This window comes from Lycium barbarum, chromosome 2 (assembly GCF_019175385.1).
Source record: "Lycium barbarum isolate Lr01 chromosome 2, ASM1917538v2, whole genome shotgun sequence".
Taxonomy (NCBI): Eukaryota; Viridiplantae; Streptophyta; class Magnoliopsida; order Solanales; family Solanaceae; genus Lycium; species Lycium barbarum.
This window is the reverse complement of record NC_083338.1, coordinates 146,286,698-146,305,574: the sequence shown is the minus strand read 5'-3', so window position 1 is coordinate 146,305,574 and position 18,877 is coordinate 146,286,698. Positions and strand designations below refer to the sequence as shown.

Genomic DNA, 18,877 nt, shown 5'->3' with positions numbered 1-18,877 from the left:
TAATGGCGGATATTGATACTCCAAGCAAAAATACACCAGTGGCAACAAGAAAATCAGTGGAGGATCTCCAGCTAATGGCCAAAGCTCAGCCATAACAATTCGTTTGCTAAATCTCCATGGATAGGCCGAAATAAGAGGAAAATTCTTCTTATGTTTGCTAATCATGTGTTGTTGTTTATCTTATGAGTGATGAAGAATAGTATTGTAGCATCATCTAGGAGCAAGAGAATAGGCTGTTGTTGTAGAAACACCATTGATGAGAGTTGGGGAGCTTCATGCCCACCAAGTGTTTGATAAAATGTTTCAGTATATTTCAGTGTATTTCTGTGTATCAGCAAACAATATCTAATTTTTCGTTATATTTCAGTGTATTATTTCGCTGTATTGAAATGTATTTATCTTTTTTTTTTTTTGGTGTAGAGCCTATTTGTACTCCACTTTGTTTTCACGATTTTTGTATTTATAATTTATGAAATAGTTTATGACATATTTCATTGAATTCTATTGTATATACGCATACTACAACTTTATATTTTTTTATATTTGGAAATTTTCAGATCTTTAGTGATTTTTTAATTCAAAAAGTTTTGATTGTGATAAAAGTTGAGAGAGATTCGTGAGCTGTTATGGAATGCGTGAAATATGGTTGATTTAATTTAACTTACCATTAAAAAAGAAAAAGAAGAATCTGTTAAAAAAATATAGCCTATTTTTACTCAACCCGATTTTATATTTCCGTGTATTTCATTGTATTTCAAAAAATCTGTTCCATAAATAGCTCCTGATTTCACTGGAACGTGTTTACTATTCACTGTATTTCTCTATATTTAAAAAAAAAAAAACAGAAATACACGATTTTTAAAGAAAAGTAGCTACGCTTGGTAATTTTACATTTTATAGTTATATCTAGTTAGAAGCCAATAAAAGGTAGCTATTTATGTAAGTTTCACTAAAAAAAAAAAAAACAAGTCTAGCCAATTTTTTAAACGAACCAGACCCAACCCAAGTGGCTTTAAAATATAAGTCTACTAAAAAAATAGGTAGATTTATTTTTTTAAAGCCACATGACATTTTTATTTAATTAAAAAACAAGCTAAATGATTTTCTTAAAAAAATTATGTCAGCGAAAAGGGTATATTTGCACCATTTATGTAACGGTAGGGATATATATGCATCACTTTTTTAACGAGAGTTATATCTACTCTAAATCACAAAGTTGAGGGATATATTCGCACCTTTTCCGTAAAACTTATATTAAGCGTGTTTAATTTTCACTTCATGATACTCGGTCCTTATTGCTGCATGTTTCCCAAAATTTTCAGTAATTTTTCATTGAAACTTTCTTGATGTAATAAGTCAATCTTTGACCCATTAAGTCACCAAGTTTCTCGAGAGCTAGGCTTATAAATATGTTTCCTTGTACACAACAAAAGATATCATAAACTAGTTCTATAATATTCTCATAAAACACACAATTCATAAATTCAACCCCTTTCTCGTCCAAGCTTTCTAACTCTTACAGTAATATTATTTTATTCATTAAGAATCAGTTCTATTACCTTCTTTTGATTAAAATATCAGTTTAGAAGATTAAATCATCACAAATGGAGAGAAAAACATCTCAAATCCAACCTCCAACTTACGGGGACTTGATCACTGTTCTAAGCATTGATGGAGGTGGCATTCGAGGAATTATTCCAGCTACCATCCTCAGTTTTCTTGAATCCTACCTTCAGGTCAATTTTCTTTTATACACATAAATATTATACATAATGATCCGTCAATTCCTCTGTTAGAACTTTATTTTTTGCACACATGGCAAATAAAACTGGTCATACTAAATTTGCAGGAGTTGGATGGAAAGGACGCAAGCCTTGCAGATTACTTTGATGTGATTGCTGGAACGAGCACCGGTGGCCTTGTGGCGGCCATGCTAACGGCTCCCGACGAAAACAATCGTCCACTTTATGCTGCAAAAGATATTACCCCATTCTACTTTGAGCACTGTCCAAGGATTTTTCCACAAAAGAAGTGGTATACATTTATATAATTTATTCTCTAGTGTTTCCTTTTATTTGACTACGGCTAAACTACAATTTTAATTTGTTGAACTCACAAACATGCAGCGGTTTATTTGCTCCAATTGGGAATATAGTGCAAACTCTAATAGGACCAAAATACGATGGCAAGTACCTGCATGACTTTATCAGGAAAAAATTGAAAGATACTCGCCTTAGTAACACTATCACTAACGTTGTAATTCCTACTTTTGATATCAAGAAGTTGCACCCTACCATTTTCTCCACTTATGAGGTACATCTTCCTAAGTCCATCTTAATTCAGTACTTAATCATATTAATTAGTTTGACGCAAACGTGAGTAAGTATTTCCTTTAAAGTACTACTCCACTATTCACTACAGTCACTGCTCCGTCGCTAAATTGCTGATAGCTAACAAAATTTGATGATAACCTGCCAATAATCCGTTACCAATCCATCAGGAAATAGAATTAGCAACCGATTTTTTGTTTAGCTACAAAATTTGTATGTCGCTAATTCTTTTTTTTTTTAGTAGTGATTTAGTTCTTAACCAAATGGGATCTTGATTGTTTGGTTGCAGACGAAACGATCAGCATGTTATGATGCAAAGATGTCTGATGTTTGTATTAGTACTTCAGCAGCTCCTACTTATTTTCCTGCTCATTCTTTCAAAGTTGAAGATAGCAAAGGCAACGTTAGAGAACATCATCTCATTGATGGTGGTGTTGCTGCAAATAATCCGGTACTACAATTTATGAATACAAAAAAATTTAACTTGTATATACTTTTAATGTAATTTTTTAATTAATATTTTAATATTTTTAAAAATATGTTGGCATGTTGTTTTTCAGTGTTTGGTTGCAATATCGGAAGTAAGCAAAGAAATTTTAAAGGACAACCTAGATTTCTTCCCAATAAACCCCCTGGATTATGGGCGTTTCCTTGTAATATCAATAGGAACAGGAGCTGCAAAATGTGAACAAAAATATAATTCATCCATGGCAGCCAAATGGGGTATTATCGATTGGTTATTTCACAAAGGTTCCACACCACTGGTCGAAGTATTCACTCAATCAAGTGCTGATATGGTTGATTACCATAATTCTGTTGTTTTTCAAGCTTTTCATAGTGAAAATAGTTACCTTCGAATTCAAGTACGTATCATTTTCTTGTGTCATATTATTATCCTTCTTTTCTTTTTGGAAGGGTTTTAATAGGTAATGGTTGATTAATAATTTTTTTGATCGTTGAAATTAATAACAGGAGGATGAATTGAGTGGGACAGAAGCTTCAGTGGATGTGGCTACAAAGGAAAATTTGGAGAGGCTAGTAGAAATAGGGGAAAATTTATTGAAGAAGCCACTTTCAAGGGTTAATTTGGAAACAGGTTTGACAGAACCAATTCCTAAAGGAGGCACTAATGAGGAAGCCCTTAAGAGGTATATTATCACAACTTTGAGAAAATAAAATGGGAAGTATGTCAAATATTTGAAAACAAAATTACGCTATTATTGGACAACAAAAAAATGTGTTAGAAAAGGCCCTTTGTCCTTTGTGACTAAATTAATATATTAAGCATCGATTTAACCATGTATTCATTAATAGCATAATATATTTTTGTGTCTTACTGCTATGTTGTATCTAAATATAAGAAATTGAAATTATACATTATTTTTATCATAAGTTAAATCATTAAAATCTTTTTTGGTGACAGGCTTGCAACATTATTGGTCAACGAAAGAAGACTTCGTTGAGTCAAGATCGCCACTTATCAAAAATGTCTCAAAATAAAAGTTCCTATATATTGGGGAATATTAGGCATAGGGTACTAACTTCATAAAATTCGATTTATTAGTTTGTATATAGTACTAATATAGAAGTGTATTCATCATCATTCATATCCATGACCTATATGTAAGAAATGCTCTGTAGATTGGTATATATAGTCTGTACTTTGTACAAAATTCGTCTTACTTATTAATATTCTTTATTGTCTGGCTAAAGTCTTAAAACTTTTTTGGAACAATCAGCAGCATTTTTAATATGTTATGGTGTCCCAGTTGAGTTTCCAATAGATTACTTAAACTAGTAAAAACAAAATTTTAACTTTTTCTTAAAGCTAGCACACAATGGTAGACGTATGTCACCACTTCAATTCCAATAGTATGGGTTTGATTACCAGTTAACAAACTAGTTATTCCTAAATATGTATCTTCTACCATATTAAAGGGTAGTTTTATGCTAAGTTCCCACTTAATATACAAATATTAGCTTGATAAAAAATAAAAATAAAAATAAAAAACAAATTTCTGAGGTTCTATGTTAATTAGCATATCAATTTTAGTATATTAAACACATATGGAGGGAATAATATCTCAAACCAATCTCCAACTTATGGAGACTTGATCATCGTTCTTAGTATCTATGGAGGCGGTGGGGAAGTCAGGAATTTAGACAAGGAGATTCTTAAAAAAAATATATACTATATATTACATATGAATTCGCACTTGTTATCTTAAAGTAATTTTTGAACTCTGCGCCATTTCACTAAGCTTATTCTTCATATCAAGAGAACTCAACAACTCATATACAACAGTAAAAAGTATTTCGATTCTGTTCTCTTAGCTCAATACTATAATTATTTTAGGCTTAAGGCATATGCAGTCCCCTAAACTTGTCATTTTTTTTTATATATAATTCACGCCATAAGTGGTGCCACCTTTTTATTGATTGACAAAAATATACAAAACAGAGGCAGAGGGGGACTAGGCCAAAAAACCTCTACCATCGAGCCTACATCAGGGAACTATACGGGGGTAATTCACAACCCATAGATTGAGAAAAATATAGCCAAAAAACAGCTTTCAAAAAAAAATTATTCTTGCGATGTCTGTCTTATGGAGGGAAGTTGAGTTTTGTCTAGAATATATGACCCGATCGCAGATATAGGAAGCTCATTTGAATCAAAAATACTGATTTCAACATTTTTTATCTCATATTTGGCCAAGGCATCCGCAACCTGATTTGATTCTCTATAGCAGTGTTGAATCTCGGAATCGGTACTTGAGAGAATCATTCTAATATCCTTAATGATGTCGTGCAGATTCCACGCCAAACTGACTTTTCCTTTTATCATATTAACAATCAATTGAGAATCGCATTCTACAATAAAATCGAGAAGCCGATCGAGGTACACTAGGAAGCCCCCATCTATGCAGCTTTGGCGTCAGCTAAATTACTGGTGCCTGCTCCAATATTGCTAGCAAAGACCATAATCAAGCTTCCATCCGAATTTCTCACGATTCCTCCAGCCCCTGTTTGATTATCCCCATTGCGACTACCATCCGTATTAATTTTCGCCCAGTCTGGCTAGGTTTAACCTATTTAACAAGAATGGTCTCAATATGAGGAGTAAGCGAGGAAGCTAGATCGCAAATGGATTGCCACTGCCATGGCCAAGCAACATTGCCCAAATTCTTAGATATGGCCCATCTCATATGATAAATTACCTGATGCTTCATTCTAGAAAAGGAGACTCTGTTAGTCCTAAACTTGTCCTTTTTTTTCATTTTGACACCTCAACTAATTAATGTTGTTTCTATTAAATCCCTGAATTCGTCCTCAAGTGTGTCTATCAAAGTCTCTAAATCTGATTTTTATTAGAAGCAAAAATTAAATTGTGGTAATGAAGGTGAAATAATATTTTAGACGTGTGGTAAGTTATTCTTTAGGTCATGGATGTGTAGGTTTCTACTAGTTCTACTCTTCCTATCCACTGTCAGCTTAATTAAGATCTTACTCTTTTTTCCCCTCTCAATTGTTGCTAATATTAGCTAAAAGATGACATAATTAAATTAGAATATATATTAGCATATTGCTACATTGAAGATAGAATACTATGTAAGTCAGATTGTGTTTGCAATAGACAAACTTGAGGACCAATTTAGGGGTTCAATAGGAATAACACTTAGTTAAGGTGCCAAAATGAAAAGAAAAAAAAAGGGACAAATTCAAGGAGGTGCATATGCATTAAGCCATTATTTAACTAAGGAGATTATGAAATATTTTGGCCTTCAATATTTTCGCTCCAAATAATACACATATCCACTAATTATTCTACTTGTGGCACACAAGTACCAGAATGCAACGCCAAATATATTAATTTAAATACTTAAGAAAAATCAACTTTTTGAATAAGCAGTTACAGTATTGTGGAGACGCGGATCATATCCATCATGATCATATCTTATAAATTTTAAATATTGCTTCAAGGATACACAAAATTAATGTTGATGTATTGAAGAAAATTCTCGATTATTGACCGATGATTTCTCAAGTCAACAAGAAAACCTCGTACTTATCACTATGGATCAAATTTCTAGCCATTTTGATTTTTTAAATTAACAAAGCCTCGAAGCGTGCAATTTTGCATCTGAATCATCTTCTAATCAACAATAAGTAGAATAAATAATATAGTATCTAATATTTTTTGCTTGTTTTGACTAGGACTTCTTCCTATATATTCAAATGATTTAGCGTACTACTCTTTCTTCCCCCCCCCCCCCCCCCCCCCCCCTTTTTTTTTTTTTTGTGGTGTAATTCCTTTTTTTTTTTTTTTTTTTTTCCGTTTCCTTTATCAAGAATTGGTCCTCCATTCATTTTTCCTGCTGATTTATACAAGTATCCTTTTTCTGACTCATCATTTAGATTTTTTTCATATTTTTTAAAGTTGTGTTGTGTAATGTCTAAAAAATTTAAACCGTGATCTAAAAGCTCCATAAATTGTAAAAAAATAAAAAGTAGGTCATAAAGTAGTGTCTCAAAAAGAGATTACCGTCGAAAATTTATAGTACAAATACTAATCCAGACTAGGTAAGACAAATAGACATGTTAGGTCGAATGTAAGGAGTTGAAACGAGTTGGATTGAATTTAAAGAGTTGAAAATGGGCTGAAAAACGGATCAAAACTCGACTCGTTCATATTTTAGGTTGGTTGAAAACGAATCAAGTAAAAAAATCACCTGTGATGGGGCTAAGGCAGACCCAAACATGTATATTGCTCAAAAAAGGTACACTTTGTGGAGGAGGACATAAACCAAGCCTCCGCTACATAAAGAAGGACGATGCACATCCCTATACACTTAGACTGATCATTGGCAAAAAATATGGTTAGGATCGACCTGTATAAGGTGTGCATATTATTTGGCAAAAGGACGGTTACTATACAAAGTGAGACCCTATGGAGTATGACGATCAACTTGGATGTAAAGTTTTTGCTTTCCTCATTCTGAAACTAGGCATTTGAGCCTTATCCATCTTGTAAGCTCCAAAGGCTTCCTTGGGCGTGCTTTTCGCTTCATTTAATATCTCTGCAATAAGTTTCCTTCTCTGAAGCAGTGTTAGACTGTAAGATAAGTTTGGCCATATTATATTGGTATGTCAAAATTTTCCTTTTATATACAGATAAAGTATTTATAATCATATGTTTCTGTAAATTATCTTGGACTATATATCGGTATCTAGAAGAGTTCTTCTCAATTTAATGTCTAGCACACCTAAAATGAGATTAGACATTTTGAAGAGAAGGTACATATAATTCATATCTGCTAGCAATATGAAAGATACATCTATTCAAAACATATTAAACACGTACTAGACAGATTATATGGATATACTTTTCTGCTTTAAATTAATTTCTGAAGCTTCAAGACAGACTCGTTGATAAATAAATCTCAAGAATTAAAGACATTGTGCCCCTTCAAAGTAACAACATTTTAAAACTACTAGATGGTGAAAGCGCACGCTAGCACGGGCCCAATACAAAAAATAGTATCACATTTTTTTTTTAATCTGTCTAAGAAAAAATGATATATTTTTATGTTTAGAAATCATTTAACTTGAAACTTCCCCTTTTACTTTTAATGAAATAATTTAAATCCACACAAATATCTATGACTTGTTTTAGACCACAAATTTCAAAGATCTTTCCTTTCTTTTTTAAACTTCGTGCCTAGTCAAATTATGTCACATAAATTAGGACGGAGAGAGTACCTTTTAGTAATATAATTTTGGAATTTTTATTATAGAAAGTATTATAATTGAATTAATTGAAAATATCAATAAATTATTTTACTTAGTCCGCTTCTTCCATATATGACTTTCCTGGTTTGGTTCTCCAATTGAAAGATTTGAAATACACCTTCTCCTACCGAGTTTCATGCCATCATCTCTTTCTACTCAACAACACTGAAAAGCGCTTTTATGCGTTAGCATCTGTTGTAGTCTTAAATTTTTAAGTATAGACCAACTTCATCATTTAAAAAAAATGTGTATACGTTTCTTGACCGTTTATATTTTGTCTTCTTCATGTTATTCCTCATTATTTGTGTGAGACGTATGTGTCTAAAATTAGTGCATTTTTATCCTTACCCAAAGGTATAAGTTTTAAATCTTTTGATTTTGACCTCTTTAGCGGTTTTTGTGTTCAATGTAAATCGTTATTTCTTTTTTCCTGAATTTCACTTTTTTAAATTTCCTCTAAGCGTACCTTTACCATTTTCTGAACTTATTATCATTTTTTTTTTTTGCAATTATCTCCTACTTCTTCACGTGGATCCCGCTTTTTTTTTTTTTTTTTTTTAACTATTATAGAAGAGTGGGTGGACAACGATCCCATGCCCAAACCCACTCCTCTATAATATTAAAATTAAAACTATAATAATGAGTTTACTAATTCAAATTAAAATAGCTTAAATAAGCAAAATTCCTCTTCAACCCAATTATTCTGAAAATTAAAATGATAATGGGGGAGCACATTATTAGCTACTTCCGATATCTAAGGCTGCTTGTCAATAGAGAGTTTGCTGTCATCTTTCCATGTAACGAACAAAATTAATTAGTATATACTTACTTTTTCAAGATGAATTTAATTTATACATTCGCCGACGACGTTTACAAATTTTCTATTAAGTATTAACAATGTATGATTTAATTTGACATTGTAACAAGTCGCTCGTCTTATTTTTCATTACTACTTACATTTATCATACTAAACAATTATTTAAAAAGCTTTAGAATAATATGAAAAAAATGTTTATAGAAGTTTAAATCTTGCAAGATAACTATACTTCCGTTTTACGAATCAAAATTTGCAAGAGCTCAGAAAAATAAAATGTTATTGATAAACTATAGTATAATATAGTAGTATTTAATATTAGTGTCAAAAATTTTCTTGTTACGTGAAAGTTTTCGGTTCCAGCCCTTAATTATAGGCCGTCTTTGACTGGTTCTACATAAATATGTTCGTGGTCATCACTCTTGATTTTTAAAAAAAGAAAAGTAAAAAAATATATCGGTCTCCAATACATATCGAGGATTAAGAAGCAACTTGATGGCTATTGAGGACTATAAATAGATGATTGCTTTTGCTGGATATATCAATAAAAAGTATAAGCATTGTTCCGGAATATACTTGTTTCATAAACTCATCAATATTATTTCCAATCTAAAGTCTTAATTCTATCCATCAAATTAAAGCAAAGTAGGAAAAATGAAGAAGGCAATAATGTCATCAGGTGGTTCATTCAAGCTGCAGCCTCCAACTTATGGTAAACTAATAACAATTCTGAGCATCGATGGAGGTGGCATTAGGGGAATTATTGCTGCCACCGTTCTTGAGTACCTTGAGTCTCAACTCCAGGTGAAATCAATTTCATCATGTGATACATTTTCCTTTTTAGTATGTTTAAAAAAAATGACATCTTTCTATATCAAGAAACAATTTAAACACTAGGCGTAGTCAAACAACATCACATAAATTGATCAGACGAAGTGAGTAGTTCACAATGTTACAATCTATATTAATTTTATGGATATTCATTCACTATGTAAGTAATTTTACCTCTTTTTAGTCTGTTAAAAAAATAAAAAAAGAATGACACCCTTCTATATTAAAAAACAATCTGAACACTATGTGTCGTCAAACACCGTCACACTTTTCTTTTGAACATGTTTTGGTAGGTTGATTGTCTTATTTTTTGGCTACTAGTCTCGCTTATTATAAACGGTAAATTAACTGTATGTATCTTTTATTTGATCTGATAGTAAAACTTTCTTTCTCACTGCCGCTTTTTAGAAATTAAGTATGCATGTGAACAAATATATATATATATATATATATATATATATATATATATATATATATATATATATATATATATATATATATATATATATATGCTAAGTACCTTTTTTATGCTAAGTACTTTGAACTTATAGTTAACAAGTTTAAAATTTGGATCAATATAGGAATTGGATGGTAATGATGCGAGACTTGCAGATTACTTCGACATAATTGCAGGAACAAGCACAGGCGGTCTTGTCACGGCCATGCTAACTGCTCCAAACAAAGAAAAACGTCCTTTATTTGCTGCTAAAGACATAAAGCCCTTCTATCTTGAGCATGGTCCTAAGATATTCCCACAGAAAAAGTAACCTTTTTTTTTTGGAATTCTTATTTAAGTACTAAAAGTATTTATCTTATTAGGACTGAAACCTTAATTAAACACTTTTACAGGATGGTACTGTTTGGATCAATAATGAAGACATTGAAATCTCTAATAGGACCAAAGTATAATGGGAAATATCTTCACCAAGTCATAGAGGAGAAATTAGGGGAGACTCCGTTGCATGAGACATTAACTAATGTGGTTATTCCAACTTTTGATATCAAGAATTTACACCCAATTATTTTCTCCACTTTTGAGGTTTTTTTCTCTCTCTTTCTTCCTTGCCTGCGCTATGTTTATGTGAATAATAGTAGTAATATTTTTGCCTAGAATTTTGATCCTTCAAGAACACTAATTTGCATCCTTCTTCCATGATTTTGTTAAAAAGAATAGCCCAGTAATAATAATAATGACTCGTTCAAGTTAGGATAAACCTCACAAAAATTTATTAATTTTTATTACCACATCAAATTTATCCCCTGAAAATAGTTATTTAAGAGTGTTGTTGCGCGTATCAAGGCCGCATATCTAAAACAGTTTGGCCAATTTAGGTGGCATATTACCCAAATTGATTCCAAAAAGGAAGTAATCAAACTTAGAAAAATAGTCCTTTTGTGATTGATTTGTTTGATATAATCATGATAAAAAAAATGAAAAAGCTATTAGTTGTTTAATTTGATAATAAAATAAATTATAGAAGAACAAAAGAACGAATGAAAAATGATTTTGAATTGGTCGAGTTGGGTGATGATCCCTATATTTATCCAAATTGATGCGCTCATCATAGCTCAAACATATATTGATCAGGTTATGACTTAACCTGTTTGTTAATTTGGCTTGTTTAACCCGTTTAACAGGCTAGAGAAAAATCATTAATGGATGCTAGGCTTTCAGATATATGCATTAGTACATCCGCTGCACCAACATATCTTCCTGCACATTATTTCCGGACTCAAGATAAAGATGGCAACTTTCATGAGTTCAATCTTGTTGACGGTGGTGTTGCAGCTAACAATCCAGTACGTCAAATACTATTTTGACTATATTCTTGTTTATGTGGGTAAATATTTTTTGTAAAACATTTTCAAGAAACTAAGTCATTTCTAGTGTTCAAGTGGTTGCCATGAAAGATTCTCAGGGGAACATATTTTCCTCCAGAGGAGGAAATGACTTTCCTCACTTTTAGACATAAATTATTTTCCTTCACAATTATCTCAGCTATTAACTTTTAACCAACACTTGAACATTATTATGATCAAACTTTAAAATTCAAAATTTCGTCGAAACATTTCTGATTTGCTAAAATTAGCATTGATCTCTAATAAATACTTTTTCCAAAAATATTTCCACTTTCCATAAAATCAGTCATTTTCGACATACTAAACACACCTTGTATACTTCTTTCTTGTTCTCTCTTTTTTTTCCCGTACATATGACTTGTCAGGTTTGTATAGTCAGAAATCTGTATATTTGACTTTGTTTTTTTGGCAGGCTCTTGTTGCTACTAGCCAAGTGACCAAACAAATAATGACAGGAAATCCAGATTTTTTCCCAATCAAACCCATTGATTATGGAAGGTTTTTGGTGATTTCTATAGGCACTGGATCAGCAAAAGTGGAACAAAAATATAATGCTAAAATTGCATCCAAATGGGGTATCTTGGGATGGCTGCATAATGGAGGTTCAACTCCAATTGTGGATGTTTTTACTCAAGCCAGTGGTGATATGGTTGATTTTCATATTTCTATTGCTTTCCAAGTTCTTCATTCTGAAGAAAATTACCTTCGTATTCAGGTACTATTATATACACTGACTGTGTAACAGTAATTATACTACCTAATGTGACATATCACTTATATATCATGTTTTGTAGTTTATATTGTTTTATGCTTGCTATAAAAAATATTCTCTTGACTAAAATAACTATATTGTCAACTATAGGATGACACATTAACTGGAACAGACTCATCTGTCGACATAGCAACCAAAGAGAACATGGACAAATTGGTTGAAATAGGGACAACTTTATTGAAGAAACCAGTTTCAAGGATAAATCTGCATACAGGTTTATTTGAGCAATGCAAAAATGGTGGCACAAATGAAGAAACTTTGAAAAGGTAATTATTCAACTCCTTGTGAATATTACCATGGTAATTATTCAACTCCTTGTGAATATTACCATCTTATCACTATAAAAGCAATAGTTAAGCGACGGATATGTTCTGTAGCTAAACAGAAAAATCTATGGCGAATTAGTTTAATGATGATTTAGCAAAAATTTATTAAAAAAAGATGTTACCTACAAGCTATGTAGCTACAAATTCACAACGGAGTTCGTAGTTAATTTTAATTTTTTAAATGATGTATATAGAAATATTAATACCAAAAAAGCATTTCGTGTTAATTATTAATATCGAACTACTACTATTTTTGGCAGGTTTTCGAAGTTGCTTTCAAAAGAAAAAAGACTCAGGGATTCAAAGTCACCTCATACAAATAAATCCTCAGAGTAGAATTTGTTTGGAGCACCAAGAAATTAATCCTCGTCATTAATTAGCTCAGTATATAATTTAAAGTTTAATTTGTAATAGATAAAGTGAAAATTCAATTCGTGTATCAGGTACAGTGTAATTCAATTCGTGTGTTATATGAAAATATTACAGATAAACAATAAAATTATTGTTAATTTTCGTAAGGCCAAGGTTGACTAGTTGGTCATGCTTTGTTATCCAATTCATGTGTTACGAAAAAAATGTTTGACTATGTTCCCATATCTTTTTTTTTTTTTTTTTTTTTGGTAAATAATAATCTTGTATTAATACCAAGTGAAATAATTACAAACCAGCAAAACTTTCACACAGCTTTCTCAATCTTTTGGGAGCACCCCTCACTTACTACATAACACTACATAGACTAGATACTATCCTACAATCAGTAAATGATCCAAATAGCATGGATATACTCTGCATAGATCATTCTAATCAGCTGCGCTTGTCTGGTCTTGCCTTTGTTGCACTTTAGGACTGTTTGATACTGCAAATCCCAGCTTTGAGTCACTGGCCATTGGAGTTGCAACCAAGTCATCAATCTTTTCCATAATAGTTAAGCAAAACAGCAGTCAAAAAAGAGATGAGTTCTAGTGTCATTTCCATTGGGACCATTTGACAAACAGGATCAACTTGAATGTTCCATTTCAAAAGTCTGTCAGTAGTAAGCAACCTATTTTGAATCTGCAGCCACATGATGAATAGAGCTTTAGGCCTGGCTGAGTTCTGAAATCATAAACACCTCCAAGGGACCTTAGGAAAATCTCCAAGAAATTGCAAGTACAGGTGCTTGATCGGACTGCTCTTAGTGCTCTGGTTAGTAACATTATTGCCAAGTAGGAAGTCTTTAGTCCCAAGAATCTTTCTAACCATCCCTGGTCTCACTGAAATGGGTCAAAGAACTACCTTCCTAGAGCTACCTCCTTACTTAGATTGTTCGTTTCCCAATTCAAACTCGGATCAGTTGTCAAGTGGATTTCGTGCCTGGGTACGAAACTCGAAATTCGATCTTGAAAGAGTGAAATCTAGCCTTTGTCTTTATCTTAGCTTGTTGTGAAATCTTTCTTTTTCTTTTTCCTCACTTTTTACCTCCTATTTCTACTTTCTAGCATTTTTGTATCCAAGCAGAGAGCATTATTGTTCTTGTCTAGATAGTTATAAGCTAAAGTATGTAAGAGGGTATTTTCTTTCACTAATTGATGAAAAGGTGAAAAAGTGGGTATGTTGTTGTTGTTGATGAAAAAGTGCAGTGAATATTTTTTGCCATCACTTCAATGGCTTGATAAATCATGACCAATTTGAGGTTATTGAACAACGTAAATAGAGGTGATATTCTTTTGGTAGGTTACGTCGTTAATATAGCTAGAGGTTTATTGCAATTAGATCTTTACTTGTTAAATCTGTTAATCTATATATAATATAAAATTAGGCATAGACAAGGTGATGTAGCACCTCTCTATGACCTTCATTCCTATTTATCTTTTTTCTCCTTTGTTCTTTCATTCTACTAACTAAAAGGACTATTAAAAAGCCTTAAAAATTCCTAAAGAAAATATTCCTTTGGAATAAAAACCCATTACTGAGTCAGCCACGTAATTGTAATAAATCCTAAGTAATTGTTTCTCTAGGCCAGCCCACGTAGCAGTAATTAAATTTGTTTATGTAAAACCTTAGTAGTCTCAATTATTATCAACTCCAACCTTTCATATTCTATTGTAGCATTTATATCTATTAATACTTGATTTCTTTAATGATACTTATTTAACATCATCATCATTTTATAACGTAAAAGTTACTAAATATATATAGAGATAGAGGTAATGTGTTGAGGTCGTGGATTGTTTGATAACTTGTGAAACAATGAATGCAGGCATGGATGGGAATATTCAAATCCCTCAAAAATAATTTTATGAATATGCCTTCTTTGTGTTGGGAACAAACTAGACCCGCAAAAATAATATTCACGGTATTAGTGATAAACGCGGAACACTAACTTATGGTTAAATCAGTAAGAATAAAATGCAGCAATAATGACACCAAGATTTTACGTGGAAACCCTTCTGAATAAGGGAAAAACCACGGCCAAGAGGAGCAGCTAATATCACTATAGTAAGGAATTTTACACTGTGTAGTAACGAGTATAAATACTCCTAAAACCACTACACCCTCAAAAGAAAAAACACTCTTTTGATTTTCCCACCTCACTATAATATCACTCACACTCTATTTTTCTTCACAGACTATTTTCTTACACAGTCTATGGAATACCTCACTTTGCTCTCACTCAGATGTATTGTCTGAGATTTTGGTGTGTCTAGCAAATGATTTTAGTCTGTATCTTCAAATGATAGAAGACTTCCCTATTTATAGGGATGAAATGAACATATTGATGTCATTAGTGACTCAAGCAAACACTTGACAATTTACCAAAGACAAGGAAGATGTTTTCTTCCTCAAAACAAAGGAAGTGTTTTCTTCCTCAAAACAAGGGAAGTGTTTTCTTCCCTAAAATAAGGGAGATGTTTTCTTCCTCAAAATAGGGGCTGGACCCCACAAATCTCCCCCTCCAGTCCCATTCACCTGAAGGAGGGTACATTGACTTCTAGTTTGAGTGCATGCCGACAAGTTCTTTGCACAGTTCGAACTTGTCTCTCGGTACCACCTTGGTCAGCATATCTACAGGATTTTCACTCGTGTGAATCTTCTTGACCTGGAACAATTCACTCTCCACTTGTTCACGAATCCAATGATACCTGACGTCGATGTGTTTTGTTCTCGCATGGTATACTCTGACTGTCACAATAGACAACATACTCCGCTTCAGTTGTAGACAGTGCAACACACTTCTGCAACTTCGACTGCCATGATATAGCCCCCCCTGAAAAAGTAAACAAATATCCAGTAGTGGATTTTCTGTTATCAAGGTCACCTGCCATATCAGAATTTGTATAGCCCTTCAAAATTGAATTTGATCCTCTAAAACACAAGCATTCATCTGAGCTTCCTCTTAGATACCTGAGTATCCACTTCACAACTTTGTATCTGGGCTTCAAGCTATGTTCTTCGGCTTTAACTTTGAACACCCACTTGTTCTTCAAAGCTCTCATGCCCTTAGGCAATTTCACCAACTCATAAGTATGATTCTCATGCAGAGATTTCATCTCATCTTGCATGGCTTCAATCCATTGATCCTTGTGCTCATCTTCCATGGCCTCCTCATAACATTCAGGTTCTCCCCCATCAGTGAGTAATACATACTCATTAGGTGAATAACGGGAAGAAGGAACATGCTGTCTAGTAGACCTTCTAAGTGGAATATCTAGCTCATCCACGACTTCATGAGTAGAAACATCTACCTCATCAATAACAGCATCGTTATCATCATCAACGTGCTGATCTGGAACATGATTCTGGGCATCACCATCGTCATTGAGCCCACCAACTTCATCAACATTTGTATGAGGGACTAACCCTTCAGAACTTGAAGATTTTATCTTCTCCGCTTTGTTAATATCTTCAATGGTTTGATCCTCCACGAAGATAACATCACGGCTTCTCACAACTTTCTTCTCAATTGGATCATATAGCCTGTAACCAAACTCATCAAGGCCATAACCAATAAAGATGCACTGCCTTGTCTTGGCAGTTAATTTTGACCTCTCATCTTTAGGCACATGTACAAAAGCTTTGCAACCAAACACTTTCAAGTGGTCATAGGAAACATCCTTTCCATACCACACTCTGTTTGGAACATCACTTTGCAAAGCAACCGCAGGGGATAGATTAATAACATGTGCGGCGGTCAACAATGCCTCACCCCAAAAGGAATTCGGCAACTTTGCTTCAGAAAGCAAACATCTAACTCTTTTCATCAAGGTACTGTTCATCCTCTCTGCTAAACCATTAAGCTGAGGAGTCTTAGGAGGAGTCTTCTGGTGTCTGATACCCTGTTGCTTGCAGTATTCGTCAAACGGTCCACAATATTCACCACCGTTATCAGTACGAATACACTTCAACTTCTTTCCAGTTTCTCTTTCAACTGAAGCCTGAAACTGCTTAAAGACACCCAACACTTGGTCTTTAGTCTTCAAGACGTAGACCCAAAGTTTCCTTGAGCAATCATCAATAAAAGTAACAAAATAAAGTGCACCACCCAAAGTCCTTGTCTTCATTGGACCACATAAATCTGAATGCACCAACTCAAGCAACTCTGTCTTTCTTGAAGGAAGATGAGACTTGAAAGAAACTCTATTTTGTTTTCCAGCCAAGCAGTGCTCACACTTTTCTAATTTAGCACTTTCAAAATTTGACAAAAAATTCTTTTTGGCTAGAACGTTTAGTCCTTTCTCGCTAATGTGGCTAAGCCTCTTATGCCATAATGTTGAAGAGCTATTGCTCTCAACTGCATTCATCATATCAACACAGGTAGAGGCCGTAATCCAGTATAGACCACGACGCTTTTCGCCACGAGCCACAATCATGGAACCTTTAGTAAGCTTTCACTTTCCAGCACCATTGGTACTAACATATCCATCATCATCCAAAACACCAACAGAGATCAAGTACAAACGAACATCAGGTGCATGCTTTACATTGTTTAAAACTAGTTTAGTTCCAATACTAGTTTTCAAACAAATCGTTGCAACACCAGCCACCCTAGATACAGTCTCATTACCCATACTCAAAGTTCCAAAGTCACCTGGAGTATAGGATGAGAAAAATTCCTTCCTTGATGTCACATGAGATGCGGCACCACTGTCCACAACCCAGCTTGACTCATCACAAGTAATATTTATCAGATCCGCATCAAGGACGGTAACAAGATCTTCTGTAGTGACAGCGGCAACTCGATTGCCATCTTCTTTCTTTTCCTCCTTATTTTTATTCTCCTTTTTCAAAATCCGACAGAACTTCTTTGTGTGCCCTTTTTTCTGGCAATGATAGCACTCAATATCTTTAAGTCTGCTTCTGGATTTTCTTCTATGATGTTCTCTATTTTGAGAACCACGATTCTTGCCTCTCCCCCTAGTGTCAGTCACCAAGACATTTGATGAGGAGGAACCTTGAGATTTTCTTCTCATCTCTTCATTTAAAAGACTGCTCTTGGCAAGATCCATAGAGATCACACCATTCAGAGCAGAATTTGATAATGAATTTCTAATAATTTCCCAAGAATCTGGTAGGGAACCAAGTAGAAACAAGCCTTGAATTTCTTCATCAAAATTAATGCCCATAGCGGATAACTGGTTCATGATCCCCTGAAAAATATTCAGATGATCTGTCATTGTGGAACCATCGTGGTATTTTAAACCCAGCATTTGCTTTATCAAAAACATCTTGTTGTTACCAGTTTTCCGAGCATACAAACTTTCAAGATGCTCCCATAGGGTCCGAGCATGTGTCTCCCCAGAAATATGGTTCAACACATTATCGTCAACCCATTGTCTAATAAAGCCGCAAACCTGCCGATGCAACAAATTCCACTCTTCATCTGATTTATTATCAGGCTTTTTATTGGCAAAGACAGGTTGATGAAAATTCTTGACATAGAGCAAATCTTCCATTTTGCCCTTCCAAATGACATAATTTACGCCACTCAAAGTAACCATTCTACTAGTGTTGGCTTCCATCGTTTATCACAAATACAAATACTATTTTATTCGAAGACCAAAGTAATTCTTTTCTGATGTGGAAGTTCAGACTGTGCTGCAACCACAGAGCATACTCAGACAGAACCTTGGCTCTGATACCACTTGTTGGGAATAAAATAGACCCGCAAAAATAA

The 18,877-nt window shown here is 33.5% G+C and overlaps 3 protein-coding genes across 3 annotated transcripts; all 3 read left to right on the top strand.

Annotated features, from left to right (window-relative positions):
- Positions 1 to 1,604: 1,604 nt before the first annotated feature.
- Positions 1,605 to 3,793, top strand: LOC132623389 (patatin-like protein 2). Its single transcript, XM_060338137.1, has 7 exons — positions 1,605 to 1,736; positions 1,850 to 2,034; positions 2,127 to 2,313; positions 2,620 to 2,781; positions 2,891 to 3,193; positions 3,303 to 3,478; positions 3,754 to 3,793. Exons 1-7 carry the CDS (start codon positions 1,605 to 1,607, stop codon positions 3,791 to 3,793), a joined length of 1,185 nt encoding a protein of 394 aa, XP_060194120.1.
- Positions 3,794 to 9,499: 5,706 nt separating this feature from the next.
- Positions 9,500 to 10,532, top strand: LOC132623399 (patatin-like protein 2). Its single transcript, XM_060338148.1, has 2 exons — positions 9,500 to 9,738; positions 10,347 to 10,532. Exons 1-2 carry the CDS (start codon positions 9,589 to 9,591, stop codon positions 10,530 to 10,532), a joined length of 336 nt encoding a protein of 111 aa, XP_060194131.1. The 5' UTR covers positions 9,500 to 9,588.
- An 83-nt stretch (positions 10,533 to 10,615) lies between these two features.
- On the top strand, positions 10,616 to 13,059 carry LOC132629113 (patatin-like protein 2). The gene is made up of 5 exons (XM_060344850.1): positions 10,616 to 10,804; positions 11,404 to 11,565; positions 12,038 to 12,340; positions 12,488 to 12,663; positions 12,984 to 13,059. The coding sequence occupies exons 1-5, from the start codon at positions 10,616 to 10,618 to the stop codon at positions 13,057 to 13,059; spliced, it is 906 nt and encodes a 301-aa protein (XP_060200833.1).
- Positions 13,060 to 18,877: the final 5,818 nt, after the last annotated feature.

Coding starts and splice junctions, on each gene's coding strand:
- LOC132623399 (XM_060338148.1), top strand. CDS start 9,589: ATGAAGAAGGCAATAATGTCATCAGGTGGTTCATTCAAGCTGCAGCCT. Junction 9,739..10,346: donor ACCTTGAGTCTCAACTCCAG/GTGAAATCAATT, acceptor GGATCAATATAG/GAATTGGATGGTAATGATGC.
- LOC132629113 (XM_060344850.1), top strand. CDS start 10,616: ATGGTACTGTTTGGATCAATAATGAAGACATTGAAATCTCTAATAGGA. Junction 10,805..11,403: donor TTATTTTCTCCACTTTTGAG/GTTTTTTTCTCT, acceptor CCCGTTTAACAG/GCTAGAGAAAAATCATTAAT. Junction 12,341..12,487: donor AAAATTACCTTCGTATTCAG/GTACTATTATAT, acceptor TGTCAACTATAG/GATGACACATTAACTGGAAC.
- LOC132623389 (XM_060338137.1), top strand. CDS start 1,605: ATGGAGAGAAAAACATCTCAAATCCAACCTCCAACTTACGGGGACTTG. Junction 3,194..3,302: donor ATAGTTACCTTCGAATTCAA/GTACGTATCATT, acceptor AATTAATAACAG/GAGGATGAATTGAGTGGGAC. Junction 3,479..3,753: donor AATGAGGAAGCCCTTAAGAG/GTATATTATCAC, acceptor TTTTGGTGACAG/GCTTGCAACATTATTGGTCA.